The 22,911-nt window shown below is 36.7% G+C and overlaps 1 protein-coding gene across 4 annotated transcripts in view; it reads right to left on the minus strand.

Annotated features, from left to right (window-relative positions):
- CLIP4 (CAP-Gly domain containing linker protein family member 4) overlaps nt 1-22,911 on the minus strand; it is an 82,106-nt gene that overhangs the window by 30,431 nt on the left and 28,764 nt on the right. For 3 of the 4 annotated variants that reach the window (XM_043604220.1, XM_043604222.1, XM_043604221.1), the window contains 7 exons: nt 20,002-20,141; nt 19,115-19,208; nt 17,644-17,805; nt 15,738-15,856; nt 12,344-12,580; nt 7,787-7,922; nt 579-716 (listed from right to left, as the gene is read on the minus strand). In XM_043604220.1, the coding sequence (XP_043460155.1) occupies nt 579-716; nt 7,787-7,922; nt 12,344-12,580; nt 15,738-15,856; nt 17,644-17,805; nt 19,115-19,208; nt 20,002-20,141 (1,026 nt within the window). Of the gene's footprint in view, nt 1-578; nt 717-7,786; nt 7,923-12,343; nt 12,581-15,737; nt 15,857-17,643; nt 17,806-19,114; nt 19,247-20,001; nt 20,142-22,911 lie in introns of those variants that run through there. The other variant, XM_043604223.1, reaches the window with a different exon arrangement.

The raw sequence follows: 22,911 nt of genomic DNA on the forward strand, positions 1-22,911 counted from the left end.
TCAGCGAAGTTTTCTTGGAGAAACAGCATCTGAATAAAGAGGTAAAGCACATCCAGGACCTCAAAAGGCATGAGTCAAATTACTTCACCCAGAGAAACAGCACGAGACAAAGTATGGAGGGAAGAGGGAGGACAATGTACGCCCAAGACAGTGAGACATGAAACCACAGTTCACCTATGGAGGCAGCCAGAGATCCCATCGAATACAGGAAGGACTCAGAGTCAGAATATTTTCTGATTAAAAGAGAAGGCACTAAAATTCTTGAATAGGTGAGAAACATAAAGCTAGTTGTGTTTATAAGGATCTACTGGAGGTATAAAATCTAGCTTGGAGGTTACATTAGCCAGTGATGAAGGTTTGAGGGTGGTAGGAAAGAAAGGAACAAATGTATAGTATTCTTGTCAGGAATCGAAATCATAAACCATGACTGATGTTTAAAACCACGTGAGATGTGGGTTTTATTAAATTCAGGTTCCACAGTTGTCTAACAAAAAAGGGTGAAGCAAGCTAAATATAAGGCATTCCACAAAAGAAAGAAATATGCTGAATAAAAGATTTAACTTTCTGGCTTGACCTACCAGTATTTACTTTGGACGTTACATGAGCTACATCAATTTTCTGGGACCTGATAAGAGGCACAGCTTTTGCAGAGGTGTGTACTGTATTCTTCCTTCGATCTTTTGCTTTACTGATCTTTGAAAGAGGTGCAAATATACCTAAGGGAGGAATGTAGAGCTTGAGTTAGTGCTAAACAATTAAAAGCATTTCCAATAAAGGGGCAAGTACAACCATTTGATAATATAAATGTTTAAGTTCTTTTTTAGTGCCTACCAGGAATCCTGTAGGGAGAGACAGGAAAAAGAAAGACACAACACTTACCCTCAGAGAGCTTACAATCTAGTTGTCAAGATGAACAACATACACAGTAATTTAAAAATCACATAAAAGATGCATTATCAGGTATTAAGTGAAATTCAGGGAAAAGAGAAATGAGTGAAGGTAATACTTGTCCATCATTCCATCATAACGATTTCTGACTAGGCTACTGGCAAATAATAGTGCACTTCAGAGCATACAAACTATTCATCTGTGTCACTTTGTGTCTCCTTTAGGACATATTTTCCCCACATGACAGCTTTTTATGCCCTTGTTCTATTTCTCTACCAGGCTGTACACCTTTGGATGATGAAATTCAAACATTATTCATTTCTGCATTTCCCCACTGTACCTAATTTCAGTGCCTTACACATAGTAGGGATATAAAAAATACTCTCCAGTACAAAATATAATCTTCCCAAAAGGCCTAGCCCTCAGCTCCTGACAATCATAAACAGCACAGTGTGTGCTTGGGAGGGGAGGCATGTGGGGACAGAGGGAGGGCCTGCGGATCTGCAGCGGCTCAGAATATAAAATTCCATTTAAAAAAGAGGAGTTTATCCAGGCAGTGAAATATCCAGTATAAATAAGTATGCATAGACATTAGAGATAGTGTATAGACTACAAATACAAAGATTATCTGGCTAAGACATTTTAAATGATAAAAAAAAAGTCATAATATGTATATCACACTCTTCCATCGGGTGTTTACAATCTAATAAAGACATACTGTGACCAAAATGTAATATGTACATTAAAAATAACTTTTTTTAAAATGGGTCTGTAGAAATGCTCAAGACTACCAAATGTGTTTTGTTAATAACCAAAAAGTGCTAACTATATGCCTTTTCCGCTAATCATGAAATGCTTTCCTCCTTGGGATTCTATATTACTTTCTCCTGATTTTACTCTCTTCTGACTTCTCCACAATGTTCTCTCTTCTGTCTCCCACCTAGCATATTTTCCTTGAGTTTCTATCCTTTTCTCTAAGCTCTTTTCCTTGCCAAATACACACACACACACACACACACACACTACAGTGTGATAACTACATCCAATTGCCAAGGGTTGGAAGACAGAAATTATTTTATAGTCCAGAAATGTAAATTTGTACAATATTAATGGAAGACAAAAATTCTGACCTAATCCTCTTTGTGGCATTAATTATAAAGAAATATTTATACTTAAAGATGATCACAAAGGTTACAAAAGTTACATTCGTATAAGGAAAAATATCGATAGATTTGTGAAGCCAAAACAATTTCTAGTTTACTGCTATGATCCAATTATACTTTTGGAAATTAATCACAAAAAAAAATCCAAATGTGAGGAAAAGACTGCATCTGAAAGTGTCATCATTGCAATTCTATTCATAAGTAGGAGAAAACGATTATTTGGCAATGAACTATTACATCACCATCAAGAAGTGAAATAATACAAATTGTAAAGAAATACAGAAAAGTATGAAAATTAAAGCAAGTAAATAAACATGAAGTTACATGTTTGATTATGCTATGGTTTTATCTGAAAAAAATGTTATGTGTGGATATAAGAAAGACTGTAAAAAACTAAAAACCGAAACATACTTATGAGAGCACTCAGACTATGAGTTATCTTTTAAATTTGTCATTAATACCATAATAATGTTGCTTAATGGATGGTTTTTTCTCAATCTGAGGAAAGTTATATGGTTTTTCTTCCAAGGTCTTAGTAGAAAATTTCCACATCATATTATTTCACATAATACTTTTAAAAAAATATTTAATTTCATTGCTTTAATAGATTTTTATAGCATATAAAACCTCACCTATATAGTTCTCATTCTTCCAGTTTTCTCAATTGAATAAATCATTTGGGAGAACCAAAATAAATTTAAAGCCATGACTGGCTGCAACCAAAGCCCACAATGCACACAGAATATGGGCTGATGTATCTATTCAGTAACTCACGCTAATCAAAATACTGGTGGGATTTTTTCCCAAATCTCAACATATAACTGTAAAACTTAACTACAGTGAACACGTAGGAAGAATTATTTTTTTTTTAGGAAGAATTATTTTTAAACAGAAGAGTAATAGGTTTCTAGATCAACATGGCCCGTTTTGTTTTACCACAACTCCTGCCAAAACCCCACTGAAATATTAGCAAGGAATAAAAATGATACAAACTCTAAAAAAAAAGAAATGATAAAAAGGAGAAAAAATACCAAAAGCTTCCAAAGAAGCTTCCAAAGAGGGGGGGGGGGGGGGGAGTCAAAAACAGAAGAAAGATTTTGAAACTTCCCCACAGCAACACTGGAAGCTCAAGATAATAGCTGACGAGCCAATGGCCCGGGAGCCACATCCCACCTGCCACCTATTTTTGTAAAGTTCTGTTTGAACACACCCACGCCCATGTGTTCACACACTGTCCACAGCTGCTTCTTCACTACAACAGGGCAGCTGAATACTGCAAACAAGACACTGGGTGGCCCTCAAAGCCTAAAATATTTACTTGGGCCTTTTACAGAAAAAGTTTGCCAAACTCCATCAGGCAATAGAGTATAATTTTCTAAATACTGACAGAATATGAGTTCCAACCTGACATTTCTTATCCCGTCAAACAATCATATAAAGTGTGAGAGTAGGAATAAACATATTTTTAGAATGGAAGGTTTCAAAAATGTATCTCCCACACAACTTTTGTCAAAAAGCTACTGGAGGATGTGCTCTACCAAAACAAATAAGTAAACTGAGAAAAAAACTGACTTAGAATAATAAAGAAAAAAACTGACTCTTTCCTCAGAGTATAAAGTCAATAAATGTCTAAAATTGGAAAAATCAAGGGCACCTGTCTGGCCTAGTCAGTAGAGCATGCAACTCTTGTTCTTGGGGTTGTGAGTTCAAGCCTCACATTACACATGGAGATTATATAAAAATAAAATCTTAAGGAAGGAAGGAAGGAAGGAATAAATTAAATAAATAAATAAATAAAATTGGAAAAATCAGGAGAGATTCATATAAATATCTTATTTATAAATATAAATACTAATATCAGAAGATACAACCGAAGAAGTTGAAATAGTTCCTGCCTCTAAAGAGCAGGACTCAGGGTCAGGGAAGGGCAAGCCAGGGAAGGATTTAACTAATGTTTTTAATAAACTTTATGATACAATTTGACTTACTGAACTAGGTACATGTATTCACTTTGGTAATTATTAAAATTATTAAAATACATAAAAATGGTATTACCAAGTATTTTTTAATGTTTATTTATTTATTTTTGAGAGAGAGAGAGAGAGAGAGAGAGAGAGAGAGAGAGAGAGAGAGAGAGAAAGCTGAGAGACAGGGAGACAGAGAATCCCAAGCAGGCTCCACGCTATCAGTGCAGAGCCCAATGTGAGACTCAACCTCACAGACCATGAGATCTGACCTGAACTGAAAACAAGAGTCAGTGCTTAACCAACTGAGCCACCCAGGCACCCCAGTTTTGCTAAGTATTAAAATTTATTATAAAATTTTCATAACTGCCAAAACTTAGAAGTAAACAAGATATCCTTTAGTAGATGAATGGGTAAATAAATTGCAATATATCCAGACAATGGAATATTATTCAGCACTAAAAAGGCATAAACTAGGAAGCCATAAAAAGACATGGAGGAAACTTAAATGCAAGTTACTCAGTGAAAGAAGCCACTCTGAAGACACCACGTTCATATTGTATAATCCCAATGATATGACATTCTGGAAAAGACAAAACTAAGAAGGCAGTAAAAAGATCAGTGGTTACCAGGCGTTGAGGGGGGGAAGGGATGAACAGGCGGAGCACAGAGGATTTTTAGGAAGGTGAAAACACTCTGTATGATACTGTAATGATAGAGACATGTCACTAAACATTTGTCCAAACCCACAGAATGTACCACACAAGAAGTGAACCCCAGTGGAAACTATGGGCTTTGAGTGATGATGAAAAGTCGGTGCAGGTTCATCTAAGAAACGTAGCCTCTGATGAAGGGATGCTGGTAATGGGGGGTGGCCACATATGCATGGGAACAGGGGATACACAGAAAATTCAGCACCTTCGTCTCAATTTTGTTTTGAACCTAAATTGCTCTAAAAAAAGGTCTCAAAAATTATTATAAAATTTCTACAATTTAAAAAATCTAGGGGCACTTGGGTGGCTCAATCAGTTAAGCATCCGACTTCAGCTCAGGTCATGATCTCATGGCTCGTGAGTTTAAGCCCCGCGTCATGCTCTGTGCTGACAGCTCAGAGCCTGGAGCCTGCTTCAGATTCTGTGTCTCCATCTGTCTCTGCCCCTTCCCTGCTTGTGCTCGCTCTCTCTCTCTATCTCTTTCTCTCTCTCTCAAAAATAAATATTTTTAAAAGTTTTTTTAATAAATAAAATAAAAATAAAAAATCTAATATATGCTAGAATGAACAGATCAGTTGAACAAAAAATCCTGAAACCGATGATAGCATTTATAAGAACTTAATTTATAATGAAGGAAGCACAAGCCAGAGGAAAACTGATAAGAGTTAGAGACAGGGGAGAAAAAATAATAATAACTGTTGCTGAGAAGACACAAATTCTTTGGTTTCTGCTTAGGGTTCTTCGGCTTCTGCTTAGGGTAACCCTATTTTTAAATCCAACACATGATCATTGCCCTGCCCAAAATTCCCCTTTAAGCATGTAAAAGGGACAGAAGCAGGTCCTTGGGGTATCCAGCTTTGTCCTCATCAAACATGCCTCTCCTTGGGATGATGAGATCTGGGGGCAACATGCATTCTGTTACAATCTAAGCATTTCCCATGAACCTGACTGACATCTGCCCTGTAGGTTGCTAGCAGTTTTGCTCTTGCCTTCAGTCTGTTTGACAGTTACCAAAATTAGCTAACAGAGGAAAATTAAAATTAAATTCTTAACTCCACCCAACTAACCAAATACATTCCAAATGGGTTAAATAACTCAGCGTAAAAAATTAAAACATTCAAAAGAATAAAATATATAATTTTAAATTAATCCTTGGATTAGGAAGAAGTATCTAAGCATAAAAGCAATGTAAGAAGTTATAAAGAAAAAGTCTTAACTACATAAAACTTTGTGCCAAAACACTGCAAATGAAGTTCAAAGGCAAATGAAAAACTGGGCAAAACATCTGTAATAACTGTGAGAATTTAATATCTTAAGTAAGTATTTGTGTTTCTAAAGTTTTTAAAAACCCACTAATATCTCAATCTCAATCATTTAGTAAGCAAGTAATATGGACAAGTATTTCTGGGCAATTGCCAGGATGACACTGTGTGTGTGTGTGTGTGTGTATCACAATAAAACATTTTCACCACAATCGAAGAAATATGAATTCAAACATAGAAACTTTCAGCCATCATATTGGAAAAATTAAAGAAAATGGAGCCATTAAAAAAAATCACATTTTCTAACAATATTTAATGATTTGGGTAAATTATAATAGCATTTTGGGGCGCCTGGGTGGCTCAGTCGGTTAAGCGTCCGACGTCAGCTCAAGTCATGATCTCATGGTTCGTGAGTTTGGGCCCTGCATTGGGTTCTGTGCTGACAGCTCAGGCCCTGGAGCCTTCTTCTGATTCTGTATCTCCCTCCCCTCAGCTCCTCCCCTGCTCACACTCTGTCCCTCTCTCAAAAATAAAGATTAAAAAAAAATTTTTTTTTAATTATAATAGCATGTCAAGTAAAAATGTAAAATACATATAACTATATAATCCAAATTTCATGAAAAGGATTAAATGGAAATATATCGGTGATTTTATCTTCTTCTTTTATCCTTTTTTATATTTTTCAAATTTTATACAAAAAACATTTTTATAAAGAAAAAAAATTAATAATCCACCAAAAAATGATGCTCCATTTTAAGTGTATGACAAAAGGAAACTAGTAACTTTATAAATGCATAACAGTTAGCAAATAGCTACCATTTGTTGAGTACTAAGAGGGAATCAAGCACTATTCAAGGTGGTTTATATATTTATCATACAAACTCTTGAGGTATTGTTAGCCCCATTTACTGAAGACAAACTGAGGCACAAAAAGAGAATTAAGGTCACACAGCTGGTAGGTAGGGAAGCTGATTCGTACCCAAGCAGTCAGACTCTAAGCAAGGACTTCAGCATTAAATCATAGTGCCTCCTTGTGGAGCTGACATGAAATACTGAACAACCAAGGAAATTAATGTTCTAGGAGAATATTTCATGGCAAGGAAAAATATTCACAAAATAGTAAGTGACCAATTCAATATGTCAAGGGGTACGTGTGTGTGTGTGTGTGTGTGTGTGTGTAACAGAGAGAGAGAAAATATTAATTTAAACAAACATCTGTCAGAAAGAGAAAGAATCATCCCGTCTCAGCAGTACAGTTATAAAGTTGGCCTCGTTTGCTATTTGAAGTTTTCAAGCTTTTCCACCTCCAGAGCTCTGCACTTCCTTGATAATGAAGTCCCTTCCTCAGCCTTGAGAGCACCCTGGGCAGGACCGACGGAGGTGCAGAGAGCCGGGTGTACTCCTGGTGAGACACCATCTCCCAATCAATGTACTGCTCATAGCAAGAACAGAGCAGCCCCTTCATTTACTACATGGGAAAGTTTTATTTAAAAACCATAAAAGAGGGGCGCCTGGGTGGCGCAGTCGGTTAAGCGTCCGACTTCAGCCAGGTCACGATCTCACGGTCCGTGAGTTCGAGCCCCGCGTCAGGCTCTGGGCTGATGGCTCAGAGCCTGGAGCCTGTTTCCGATTCTGTGTCTCCCTCTCTCTCTGCCCCTCCCCCGTTCATGCTCTGTCTCTCTCTGTCCCAAAAATAAATAAACGTTGAAAAAAACAATTAAAAAAAAAAAACCATAAAAGAGTAAATCTGATTATCTTAAACGAATTCTCATTAACTTAGACCGTATCTCCCTTACCATATTTGGGGGCACATTTAAAGTACTGGATTTTCCCAACACTTCCATTGTTTTTTCCTTCTGGTTCATCCAACTCAATGCCAGCCCACTGCCCACTTGCAAATTCAGTTGTTCCACAAAATCTTAATGTTCCAACCTAAAGAAAACATAAATCAGAATACATTTTGAGGATTACTAGTAACTCTAAATGTGCTACTCTTGCAAACTTTATAGAAGTTTTTAAAAACTATTCTCTCAAAGTAGACTTCAGAACAGTAATATTACCAGGGACAAAAGGAAATATTATATAATTATAACAGTCAAGTCACCAAAAAGACACAAGAATCCTAAATCTGTATGCACCCAACAACCGATCTTGGAAAATCTCCAAATATTTGGAAATTAAACAATATACTCCCAAATAGCCCATGGTGAAAGAGAAAATCGCAAGGGAATTTAAAAACACTTTGAATTGAGTGAAAATGATAACACGATACATGAACATTTGTGGGATGCAACAAAAGCAGTGCTTAGAGGGAAATCCATAGCATTAAACACTGGTGTTAGAAAAGGCCTCAAATCAATGATCTAAACTTCCATTTTAAAAAACTAGAAAGTGAAGACACAAAGCAAGCCAAAGGAAAGAAACAATAAAGATAAGAAATTAAGAACAGAAAAATAATAAAGAATATCAATGAAACCAAAAGCCGGTTATCTGTAAGGATAAATAAGATTAATAACCTTCTAGCTAGAGACCAAGAGAAAAATAAGAGAGGACACAAACTGCAAACATCATGAATGAAAGCAGGACACTGTTACACTCCCTCAGTCATTTAAAGAATAGTAAGAAGGGGCGCCTGGGTGGCGCAGTCGGTTAAGCGTCCGACTTCAGCCAGGTCACGATCTCGCGGTCCGTGAGTTCGAGCCCCGCGTCAGGCTCTGGGCTGATGGCTCGGAGCCTGGAGTGCCAGGTCACGATCTCGCGGTCCGTGAGTTCGAGCCCCGCGTCAGGCTCTGGGCTGATGGCTCGGAGCCTGGAGCCTGTTTCCGATTCTGTGTCTCCCTCTCTCTCTGCCCCTCCCCCGTTCATGCTCTGTCTCTCTCTGTCCCAAAATAAATAAAAAACGTTGAAAAAATTTAAAAAAAAAAAAAAGAATAGTAAGAAAGGGGGCGCCTGGGTGGCTCAAACAGCCGACTTCAGCTCAGGTCATGATCTCCCGGGGTTCATGGGTTGGAATGCTACATCAGACTCTCTGCTGTCAGCACAGAGTCTGCTTTGGATCCTCTGTTCTCCTCTCCCTCTGTCCTTCCCCCACTGGTGTGCACACTCTCTTTCTCTCTCAAAAATAAACAAACATTAAAAAATAATAGTAAGAAAATACTATGAACAACCCTATACCTGTAAATTTAATGAATGAGATAAGATAAAATGTTCCAATTCCTTAAAAGATGCAAACTGTCAAAGCTCACACCTGAACTGAATTTATAGTTTAAAACCTTCCACAAAAACAAAACAAAACAAAACAAAAAAACCCTGCAGAACCTGATGGACTCACTGGTGAATTCTGCCCAAGAATTTAAGGAAAAAATAATCAATTCTACACAAACCTAGATAGAATATAAAAGTGGAAGGACTAATTCTCAACTCATTCCCAGCATTACCCTTGATACCAAAAGCAGACACAAGGATCCTCAACAAAACAAGAGCAAATCAAATCCAGCAATATATAGAATCCAGCAATATATGGAAAATCAAATCCAGTGTCATGACCAAGTAAGGTTTATCATAAAAAAGCAAGGTTAGTTCAACATTTGAGAATTAATAAATATAATTCATCATACCCACAAACTTCTAAATAGAAGAAACTTATTCTCTCAACAAATGCAGAAAAAGCCTTTGGCAAATTTCAACATCCTTTCATGATAATAATAATTTTTTTAAAAAACTTTCAGCAAACCAGGATTAGATGGGAACTTCCACAACTTAGTAAAAGATACTCACAAAAACTACAGCTAACAATTATGGTACTTAATGCTGAGTGCTTAATGCTGAGTGCTTCCTCCTCCAGATGGGAAGCAGAACAATTGATCAGTTCTTACTACTTCTACTCATCGTTATACTGGAGGTCCTTGGCAATGAAACTAGGCAAGAAAAACAAATGAAAGGCATACAGATTGGAAAGAAAGAAAACTGTCTCTATTCACAGATAACATGATTGTTTCCACGGGATATCCCAAAGAATCCACAAACAAGGTCAAGAGAATTCATAAATTGAGCAAGGTTACAGGATATATGGTCCATATACAAAAATCAACTGTATTTCTATAAGAAATTTAGAATTCATAAATTGAGCAAGGTTACAGGATATATGGTCCATATACAAAATCAACTGTATTTCTATAAGAAATTTCCAAAACACCACCATTTACAATAGCACCAAAGATCATGAAAAATTTAGGTATAAGTGTAACAAGGTATATGCAGTATCTAAATGCTTAAAACTACAAAACTGATGAAATAAACCTATTAAATAGAGATATACTGTGCTTGTGTTTGAAAGACTCAGTATCTTTAAGACATTCATTCTCCTCAACTGATCTATGTCAACACAACTCTATTCAAAATCCCAGCAGGACTTTCTGTATGATTTTAAATCCATAAGCTGATTCTACAATGTACATGGAAAGACGAAGAAACTAAAAACAAAACAAAACTGAAGGCCTAACAACAAATGATTGCAAGACTTACTATAAAGCTACAGCACTTAAGACAGGGTAGTACTGAAGAAAGGATAATCATTGCATCGATGGAGCAGAATAAAATCCAGAAAGACCCATACACATAAGGTCAATTGACAAAGGGGCAAGGGCAATTCGAGAGAGAAAGAACAGTCTTGTCAAAATATGGTGCTGGAACAGATCATCAAATGCAAAAAAAAGAGAGAAAGCAACTCTATACCTAGCCCTCTGCACAAAAATTAACTCAAAATTAAATACAAACTAAATGTAAAACCTAAAACTATAAACTTCTAGGAGAAAGCATATGTGCTCTATCCTCTACTGTACTATGACATAGTGGAAAGTCTCTTAGCTATGCTAAACACACAATCCAAATAAGGAAACGCTGATAAAATGGACTTCATCAAAATTTAAAACTTCTGCTCTTTGAGGGGCACCTGGGTGGCTCAGTTGGCTGAGTGTCCAACTCTTGATTCCAGCTCAGGTCATGATCTCATGGTTCAGTTCATGGAACGGAGCCCCACATCAGAGCCCGTCAGCTCCGAGCCTGCTTGGGATTCTCCCTCTCTCTCTGCTCCAACTCTCTCTCTCTCTCAAAATAAACGTTTAAAAAAACAAAAACAAAAACAAAACAAAAAAAAACTTCTGCTCCTTGAAAGACATCCCTAAGAGGATAAAAAGACAAGCAGCAAAGCAGCAAACTGAGAGAAAGAATAAAGGCAGCAGGATGGCCGTGAAGTGATCAAGTTAAACCAGCTGACTGGTACATGCACACTCATTATATGCTTCTACTTTTGTATAGCTTTAAATTATCCAAAATTAAAGGTAAAATAAAACAACAGAATAACTCTTCTAAACATCCATTCTCAAGCATAAGACAGGAAGACTAAGGAGGCTGAATATTAATCCCAAGTTAAAAATAATAACAATAATAAAAGCTAACCAATGTCCCATGGATACATTCTCTTGGAAGTTGATAAATGTCCTTCTCAACATAATCATTTGTTTGTAGTTTACCTTCCTTTTTGAAACAATTTGCTCAGGAAATCCAACTTCCCGATTTTGGTGTTTTCTGAGGAACCCGCATCACCCTCCCCATAAGCCCACCCAAATATTTAGACATAACTGTGTTAGGAAATTCGATAGGCAAGCAGGGATGCCCTGTTCCATTCTTCATACCACGCTCCCCATTAGCCCCAAAGCTAAAGAAAAAAAGAAAAAGAAAAAGGAACAGCCCTTCCTTATGAGGTATTAGAAAAGAGAGAATGGCAACAAGTAAGTGCTGAAAGGAAACAGGGCCTTTGGAGAAAAAGAGGCATCTAGAGCATCTTCAATAGGCCAGGAGGGGAGGTCCTCTTTTCCACATACACTTTTATTATCAGGTTAAAAGAATATCCAAGATTTCTCTATTTATGGGATCTCAAGGCCAAACACCCATGAACAGCAAGGGTCTTCTTTGTTCCATTTGTGCCAGGTAGTCACAGTGGGAAAACCCACTAAGACTGCAGGGGGCTGCAAGGAGATAGCTCTGGGCTCAGCAGTGTCTCAGCTCACGCCTCTGAATTCACGTAACAGTTCTTCCGTACTCCAGCCGTCCCATTCCAGCAAAGACATCTTCATCACTAAGTCCAAGTCGTTTATATTCTTAGATCATACTTCACAGTAAGCGTGCATCTAAGCTTCACAGCTTCCGTTAAGTATGCTTCTACTTACACAATGCACTTTAAAAAAAAAAAAAAAAACTCCCAACTCTGGCCACACTGTATATACCTTTGGCACCCAAGCCACAAACACTATGACCTGAGACACAGCTTTAGAGACCACAGTTACTTACTATACCTTCTGTCCTGCAATAACAACACGATCCCCCAACTTCAGACCGAGTGATGCAAGCATCGCCTTGCTAGTAACACGATCATAGCTTGGAAGCATGGGCTTTGAAATGTCGCATGACAGGGGCACCGCATCTAACAGCATCTGCTTGATTTCTTTAGCAGTTGCTGCGGCATCGGCCATTTCTAATGGCATTTCAACCGGGTCTGGAACAACATCAGCAGGGATCTGTCCTTTGTCGTTCTACAAGTAGAAGAGAACAATTTCAATTCGTATCTACTCCAAAGCTCTACACGGTCATACACAATTATTAAAAAAAAAAAAAAGTTTTCAAAAATTTAAGTTAAACTCATTCCTCGTATATTTATTCAGACAATTTACTGAACATCTACTACATGCCAGACACCATTCTAAATGCTACTGACGCCACAGTGAGGAGAAAAAAACCCTGCCCTCGAGAAGCACATCTTCTGGTGGGAGAGACAGACTACAAACAATCAAACGAGTCAAGGATATATTATCTTAAATGGTAAAAAGTGGCAGAGAGAGAAAAACAATTCAGGGAAAGGAGGTGGAGACCCGGAGAGCAGTGTCTATGCATGCACAGTGGTCAGGGAAGGATGCACCGCTAAGACGCACTGACGCCGAGGCCCGAGGAGTCAGGTGTGGGAGTACCATGCAGGGTAGCCGGTCGGGAAAGGCGGCCCAGGCTCGGGGAAGGGAAAATGCAGAGGTCATGAGTGGACAGCATGCCTGGCTGTGCAGGTTTGGAGACAGAAGTCACAGCACCGACTGGCTTCCCAACCCCAGATCCGAGATTCTGCCCACTATTCCACAGCCGCCGCCTCGGCTCTGTGACCTGACCCATCCTGCCCACTCATGGAGTGACTCAGATTTCAGGAATAGAAACTATAGTTTCAACACTTCTAAATTTGGGCTATAATCAAGAAAACAGCTCTGGTCTCACTATAAAGGAGAGACTGCATCCTTGGATTTATCCTGCAACAAGATAAAATGGTCAGTTACGAGCCCACTAACATTTGCATGGTGTTTATATAACCAAATCCTATCATATAAATTGTCTCATTTGATTCTCACATCAAGAAAAAGCTTACGAATAAAACAGATAAAATATCCATGCCCATGGAGAGTTTATACTGTAGTAGGAGAGACAATAACCAACTAAACACACAGAATATTACTACTGTTTCCACTTTGCCCATTAGGAAAATTCAGCGAGAAAAGATTAATGACTCACTCAAAGTCATTTACGTGATTCCTGGCAGAGGTGACATTTGAATCCATGTCTAGGACCTGCTAGACTCAGTCGAGAATTTCTCCTACTCAGGGCTATCCTTCCCTCAAACATGTATCTCTCTTCTGTGTTCCCTAACCAAAACACTTGGATTCGATAAACATGCTTCCAGACTGTAATCTTCTTCTAATAAGATGAATCAAGATTCTTTTGCTGAGAAACTTCTTTTCCTTGTCTTCTCTACTGATTATCTTCAAATGCTCCGTATGGGTGAAAATATGAGGCTTTTAGAACACACTTAGTTTGCAAGTGCCTCACATTTTTTGTTTTAAAATTCAAGTCAGTTTGGTCTTAAGTAAACATATGGTAGGAAGACTTGTTATCAAATTGCTGAGACGGTGATGGGTCTATTTTAATCCCAGATTTCAAAGAAAATATACAAAATATAATAAAGGTGTGTATAACACAAATATGTACTCTTGATACAAAAGGGGGGGATATTTTAAAACCTCGTACTGATAAGCTGCAAACTATATTTACAATGACTATTTTACTTTAGATTTATAAGTCCTCACCTCTCTAGAGTAAGTCACACACTTAACATTAATTCCTAGAAAATGTGGCAACTAAAACTTGTTAAAAAATACTAAATAATAATAAAATAACAGTGATGATGTCATGCTAACATAAGAAAGCTTGCTCATGATTAATTATAGAAATCCATTTTCTTCTAAAATTGTGGTTATCACAGTATGAGCCAGGGACTACTGCTGACCCACATGTTGGCTGCTTTTTTTTTTAAGTATTAATCTTCAAAATACAATAATCTATTATTATTTCTGGCTTGAATTGGTAATCTACCTCAATGGCATGCCTCACTGCCTCTTACCAAATTCAAAATATTCTCTCCACTAATGAGGTCTTGTCAACAGTTGTACTAGGGAAAGCACACACACATCCCCCTCACATTCCAACCAAACTGCACAATCATCTCCTAGCCTTCGTGCACGCTACTCTCCTCTCTGCCTAAACCGCTCTTCGTACCTCCCTCCTCTAACCGTTACTTCTTAATGATGTTTAAGTGCTCAATGTCACCTTTGCCAGAAAGCCTTCCCAAGGCTTAGAGAGATACCCCTGGTACGTGACCCCATGGCACTCCGTGCCCACTCCCGCATCATAACCCACTGAATGCAACACACTACAGTAAAATTACTTGTCCATCCTCCCCTCTGGACTATATTCTCTTTGGAGACAAAAACTTTTATTTATTGTTGTATTCTCCCAGTGCCCAATAAACAACAGGGAAGGAGGAAGGGAGAGTGGGGGGGGGGGAAGGAAAGAGGGGAGAAGGGTTAATTAATCAAAGATGGGATTAAACAAAGTGTGGCAGAAAGAAGTAGGGAGAAGGGAAACAAGAAAGCGGGGAGGGCGAGAGGAAAAGGGAGAGGGGGAGAGGAAAAGGGGGGAGGGAAGAGACTTTTTCAAACACTGCCCACTCCTGTCCCTTCAAGGGAAGGCGCAGACCCCATTAAGAATCCCCACCAAAGCAAGTCACTGCTGTTGATACTAAGAAAAAGAACACTGAGAGCTGCTCTGTGAAGACAATAAAATAATCAAAGATTTGAAAATTATGAAATTCAATCCTGTGTGTTAACTTTGTAAATTAGTAACACAATTATCATGAAAAAATTAATTTTCCTTTAATTTTTAAACATTTACTCCACTCCTAAATGTGCATTTTTAAAAATTTTCTGGAATGTTTTTCCAAAATAATTTGAAATATAATTTAATATAGAAATATAACTTTAACATATGCATTTTTGATAGCTAACTTTTTATAAATACATCGAAAAACTAAATGAAAGATATTGAAACTCAAAGATGGTAACACTTTAAGGTACATTTTACTTCACCCATGAAAGGAAATTCTGTAGAGCTTATCAGTACAAGGGGACTGAAATTCACTGCTATGCCTTATAATTATTTGAGATAAAGTTGATCACCATTACTCTTTATACGCAGCACAAAAATCTAAATTCTTTCCTCATACAGATTCTATAACAACATCCAGATACAACTCTTTACTGGGAGATAACAGACATTTTAACTCTTTTAATATTTTTCACTTTTAATTTAGTCTCTTACCCTAAATGCAGGATTTGCTCCATGTTCCAATAAGCATCTCACGGTACTTGCACACAAGTTATATGCAGCAATATGCAGAGCTGTTCCAAAATTAAAGTCACTGCAAGTGGCATCTACATCTGCAATGACACACCACACGTATATTAACTAAAAACTTAGATTTAGCTATTACAATATAAAAGGAGACAGGTTGAGTTTGTCTGTTTGCTTGTTTTGGTTGGGGGAAGAACATTAATAAGCCACTTAATGAGACTTAAACCAACCTGCTAGAAGCACTGTTTCACATATTTGTCACCTATGTGATCACATATATAATCACCATTCACAAATACAATCTCCATGTTACAACCTGGTCAACCAATTATTTTCTCAGTACAATAAAATATCGTTACAACAAGAACTGATATTATCATAGACTTTCCAACTATCACAAACTAAACTATATTTAAAAGAAGTTAATGGTAATAATTCACATTTGTAAAAGTATCTGAACACAATCCCTCATTAACCTCTTGCATACGTGCCATGACAACTACAATGAGGTAGAAGGGTTTACGTCAGGAGCCAGTAAACAATGGCCCAGGGGCCAAGCACAACTCGTCATCTGTTTTTATAAATAAAGTTTTACTGGAACATGGCCACATACATTTTTACATATTCTCTATGGCTAGACACCTGCCATAACTGCAGAATCAAGTAGTTCCAGTGATCCAGATTCCTACCTGGCCTTTTACATGGAAAGTAGTAGGTAAAATAATGCAGAATTTTCAAATCAGGAATAAGTTAAAGACTAATTAAACATGCAAATGTGTGCAAATCATATTAATTCAAAATACTTCATCAAACAAATGAATTTGGACTTCATAGTAGGAAAAAAGAATCTTGCAATTCTAAGGACATTTTAATAACCTTTCAATAAATCATCAAGATGCTATATTTAGACACAAGAAATCTTCCAGATTTGGAAATCCCATTTTGAATGTTTTCTGTAACAAGGGTCTTAAATACTTGGTTCCACTAATCCTTCCTTAACCTAAACCGTACCAGCCCACATGCCCTACCAACAACGGCAAACAACCAAGACATGCTCAGGACAGACCTTCCTGAGTTATTCAAGACACTGTACTACCAAAAGAGGCCCTTCTTCCCAACATCAATCAAAAATTAAAAGGTAAAAGTTAAAGATAAAATGGACGATTATACAAAGCAGGTTAGAAACAAACATTCTGGGAAATTTAACTGTTGAACCTATAGAACAAGTCTTCTACATACGGGGAGAACACTGTATCCCGCCCACCTTCAACTTTAAGTATTACTACTGCACATGCTCTCATTTTTTTTCTCAAAAGAAAACCAACCCACTTGAGAGGACCAGAGAAAAAGTCAAAATACCAGGACTGTAATTTAGACACTCTGATGTTCAATTTTAGAGTATCACCATCAAGATAGGAGTGAGGGGGAAAAAAAACCCTTGAAATTGTGTCCTTTAGCGGAATCACAGAATTTCAGAACCGAATGCCATCTAAAATATTCTTTATGATTTCAATGCTTAGCTCTGAAAGCTTTATTGCTCTATTTCTGGCTACTCGAAAGAAAAGAATTATATAGCACATAGATTCAATTACACTTTATAAAATCCATGTTAAACTGGGGAATTGGCAGATATAAAAACCCAGAGAACACTATTTTGTACTTTTAATTTGTATCTCTTTGTACCAAGCCTTTTGTGAAATGACAGTAATTAACCTTCAATATAGAAATATTAAACTATTCCTGAGAAAATGTGGAATAGGAGGTCATATGGAACAAGATGGATTAGAAGTCAAAATCTCTTTGAATTTTAATTTTTATGCCACTAATAAAGTGTTCAACCAATAACATCTAATGGTGATCTTATAGTACTTGCCTTTTGGTTTAGATGTCTTCAAAATCACTTTTATAAGCTCAGGGACATCAAAATAAGCAGCATAATGCAAAGCATTCATATTTGTCCAACGACTCCGTAAACTAACATCTGCTCCCAGATCAATAAGTTGAATTGCAAATTTTACAGCTGTATCAACATCACCTAAAGAAAGTTTTCTAAATTATTCTTCTTCAGTACAAACTGCAGTTCCAATAGATGGCTATCTACTACCTCATTTTAAAAGCCAAAGTAAATAGCATACCAAATATATACATACATCTCAAAAATTTCACTTACAAGGAATTTATTCTAAGAAAATAATCATACTCAGAGATATGGATAAACACTTAGCCATAAAGATGTTCATCACGGCACTTTTTATCATGAATAAATTTCTGAAACTAAACTACTTTACAAATAAATAATAAATTTTATTCTAAAATAAAGTTCTAAAAGCACAATAATAAGAAACTGGTTAAATAAATCATAAGTCATCCACATAATGGAATATTTATACAAAGTCATTAAAAACAATGTACTAGGGGTGCCTGGGTGGCACAGTCGGTTAGGTGTCTGACTCTTGATCTCCACTCAGGCCATGATCTCAGGGTCATAAGTTCAACCCCCACATTGGGCTCTGTGCTGGGTGTGAAGTCTACTTTAAAAAAAAAAAAAGGCAATGCACTAGATTAGTCCTACTCAGTGTGCTCTGTGGACTACTAGCAGTCCCAAACTGTAATTTCTCTGTCCTTTTGATAACCCTTTTCTTTTTCCCTATACAATCATTTCTTCAGAATATATTAATCAAAATTTCATGCATTATGAAACACAAGTGGGCTTGTATTTTATATCTTTATTTCATTTTTCTATTATAATTTCATTTTTACTTTATTTTACAAAAAGAATCAGTCCATGATGGATTGTAGAAAAAAAAAGTCCTTAATCAACAGCTTAAGAAGTCTATATCAGACTATTGAAACAGGGACAGAGACTCACAATATATAGTTAAGTAATAGAGACAGGTTTTATACAATGGTAAAAGCACAGAACACCAATCTGGGAAAAATGTGCATACATGTTATGTATATAGAAATACCCCTCGGACAGGCCTAAAGGCTGGGGTCTGTAGGGACTGGATACTTGGAAAACAACTTGGGTTGTCTAACCGTGCTGTAAACTCTCGGGAAGGTTCTAGGGGTGTTACCGGTTACTCTCACCTAGCGAGCATGCAGCAATGAAGCCTGCTCAGATGTACCAGCCTGGGATGTACCAGGAGACTACAAAGCCCCCCTGAGAAAAGGGAGGGAAGGGGACAAGGTTTTGGGGAAGACCCCACTGAATGCTTGCCTATTCAGGGGATATTGTTATCATCAGCTGGGTACCCTCCCAGGGACTGTGGATGGCATAAACACAGCTTATACAAACACAAATACAGATGTCTTAAGCCACTAGTAGTTTGCCACACACTTACCAATACCATGAGCTCCAGATTTGCAAGTATAATGTAAAAGTGTCATATCTGTCAATCCATCTCTGTCATTCACATTGCAACCTCTCTTAAGAATCTGAGGAAACCAAGGATGATATCATGATAACATGGCCACTGAAAACGGATTTCAAACCCATGCTGAGAACCAGGTTAGACCATCTTATCAGAATTCGTTCTCAAAATGAGTATTGAGAACGGGCTTCTCTCAAGGATAAACTTTAAATCTACATCCAATAACAATGATGAAAACTGAACCTGTCAGCAGACTGAAGGAAATTCCTAAAGACGATTCCAGGGTAACCTGGCATTCCAGATACGTACTTTACTTAACCTCTCAAAGGATCAGCAAAATTTTCTTTCTAACAGGCTTAATGGCATTTGAAAATATATATATAACCTTTCTCTCCTTACAACATGATAATGTGCAGGTCAAGGAACCCAGTAACTCTTGCTTCCCTCCTTCAAAAAATCGAATGTTTTTAAAAACTATACTCAAGCCTAGATCTTTACCAAACCACCCAAAAGTATAGATAACACATGTCGGCAATCAAATCTCCTCATAGAGTGTATTTTTTAAAGTTAACAAAATTAATTTGTACAAAGAAAGGAAATATGGAAAATGCTTGCTGCCATCAAGAGTCTATAACGTCAGAGCTCCAGGTGTCAGCAAATGAGGAGCATGAGGGAACAACGGAAAAAATGTACAACTGCTCTGAGCAAAGCCTGGAGATACAAGAACAAACATCAGAATGTTTCAAAGGTTTCCCATGTATCACCACCTTTCCGTTCAGACGGCAGGGTTCAAAGGGGAGCACCTGTACAATTAACAATCCCAATGATGCCAAATGTAAAATGTAGGAATTCCTTACCTCATTTCCAATAATGTCAATGTTCTGCTGGACCTGAGGAACCCACTGTCTTAAAATGGCAAATAATTCTGATACAGAAGTTTTAGGATCAAAGAGAATTTCCTGGCATGATGTATCATTAGGATCAAAGAAAGAAAACTCTGTTTGAAATTAAAAAAAAAAAGGTATAAATTAAACTTATTAAAAGTTACAAATAAATATATTGAAAATAATAAACAATAAGACCAGTGCTCAAATGATACAAATACTTTTAGATCCTAGCAAAAGTTTACCTTAAGCAATTTTCAAAACCAAAGTCAAGAACGCCAAAAAAGTATGAAGCATTCCTGAACAGCTGTGAGAACGAGATTTCTGTGCTCATACCACATTTTTTTTACAGATGAAACAAAAATGTGAGTGCAACCCATCTCAAACGCTGAATTTTCCAAGAACTACTTCTAAGGCACAGAAACTTTGTCAAATTTTATCAATATTTTCAGCTCTTACAACATAAATATATCATGAACAGTAGATTCACATCAACCACTCATAAAAGGGGGAAAATACCAAAATATCAACTAGTCTATAATTTTAAATATTCTTTTTACTTCTCTGATTTGCCCAATTTTCCATAAGAAACAGGCATTGCATTACTTTTTACGCACTGGAAAAGCACAAGGAGAACTGCCATGCCAACCAATTAGGCAACAGTCTCTGGCAACGCAGAAATGAAACCTTAGGACAGAGTGACTGGCTTATTTTAGAATGTGTATTAGTAAAAACGTGGAATATTAGCAAAATTGAACATGACCTAAATATCTCTTAAAACTTTTCTAAGATTCACAGACAACTTTGGTCATCCTCTGGCTAGAAAATAAAAGAGAATGGAAGAAAATCAGATTCTACGATCTTGAAGAATCTTAAAAAAAAAAAAATGGATAGGGAATCTAAAAAACCAGAAGCATCTAAAGAAGGAAAGCATTAGCGAACCAACATTTGCTGAGTGCTTACAATTTACCAAACACTACACAAGTCCTCACAAACACCTTACCTAGGAGGGATTATTGTTCTCATTTTGCAGATAAAGAAACCAAAGCTCAGACTAAATCATACTCAAAGTCACACAGCTAGTGAGTGGCAAATCTGGAATGGAAAACCAGTTCTATATCCAAAGTCTATCTTCCTTCCTCTACTATACTGTCTCCCGAAAAGAATTCACTATTGAAGTCAGCTTCTAACAGCATACATGAGTAGCAGGATTCATATTTATGTTCTTTATGTTTTTAAATATTTTCCAAAATTACACTTATGTACACATAATTCATACTTTTAGAATCAGGATAACTAAAAGGTGAGTATAAAAGCACACAACCAAGGATGTGTATAAAAGGGGAGCCACAGTCCATTAGAAGAGAATCAGAAAGACTAAAACTAGAATAAGATACTATCCAAAATCTCAGACAACAGAATGGTCCTCTAGGTTCAGAAGGGAAGACACAGAAAAGAACTGGTATCCAACATGGAGAAGCACCTTGCATGGTTTCTTAAACATAGATTTTGGCATGTTTCTTATAAACAGCAGTTGACTAGATTGGGGAGGAGGGTGTCTAATTGATTTATCTATTCAATAAATATTTATGGATGAACCCCTTTCCTAGGCATTGGGCATTTCTAGTAGAGAGATTTCTAAATATATACCTAAAGAGACTCTTCTGCATGTGTCTGCAGGAGACAGATTCAAGAATTCTTACTGTAGCATTTACTATAATGGCAAAACATTTGGGCTGAAACATCTCTCCATAAAGGAATGGATTGGAGTGGCCCATTCTTTTGCTTTTTTACAACTAAATAAATGAATTAAGATATCTAAGTCATTAACTGATAAGCATAGGTCTCAAAAAAAACATACTGATCAATAAGCTACATAATAATATGCAGTATCTATCATTTACATAAAATTACAAATACACAAAACAGTACTACACATTGTTTACGGATGCTCATATGTATAATAAGTACATAATAATATGGTTTGGAATCATCACACTAAATTTAAGATAGTGGTTACCTCTGGAGAGTAAGGGGAATAGGACCAAAGGAAAACAAGGAGTTTCAACTTCAAGATTTTCTTGTAACTAAAAAACAAGAGCTAAAGGAAAAATGACAAAATATAATATCTATTCTTTATGATGGTAGATATGTTTGACTTACATGTTTGCTATTATTATATTTTGTGCATTTTTATATTCCCATTTTATATTCCTATTTTTAAAAAATGAAAAGCAACAGGAAAAGAATCCCACAAATAATATCAATGAAGGTAACATACCAATGAATGTGTGAAGCTTATTTATAGAAAATTGGAAGAGGAGAGGGATTTAAATGGAAAAGACATATTACATTGCTGAACTAAAAATAAAATATTTAAAACTGTCAATTTTACCAAAAACAATTATTTAAAATAATTTCAATTCTAATCATCATCTCACCAAGACTTATTGTAAGAGGAGATACAACATGACTCTACTGTTCATCTGTTGGCAGAGCTTCTCAAATATCAGTATAGATAGGAATCACCTAGGGATCTTGTTACTATGTAGATTCTGATCCGTAAATCTCAAGTGGGGCCTGGGATTGCCTAACAGGCTCCCAATGATGCCAATGCTACAAGACTAAAGACCACACTTTGAGTAGCAAAAATCTAGAAAGTAAATGTAAGATAAATAAACAAGAACATCTGAACTAAAAAGAATAATGACCTGAGTAGCAAGAGGGAGCAGTACCCCAATAAATAATAAAGCATATAACAATGCTTCAGTAATTATACACTGAGGTGATGGCAAATAGCAGGTATCATTTAAATAGTACTTAATAGGTGCCAGGGACTGTTCTATGCACTTTATAAATATTACCTAATTTAATCCTCATAAT

This window comes from Prionailurus bengalensis, chromosome A3, assembly GCF_016509475.1.
Source record: "Prionailurus bengalensis isolate Pbe53 chromosome A3, Fcat_Pben_1.1_paternal_pri, whole genome shotgun sequence".
Classification (NCBI taxonomy): Eukaryota; Metazoa; Chordata; class Mammalia; order Carnivora; family Felidae; genus Prionailurus; species Prionailurus bengalensis.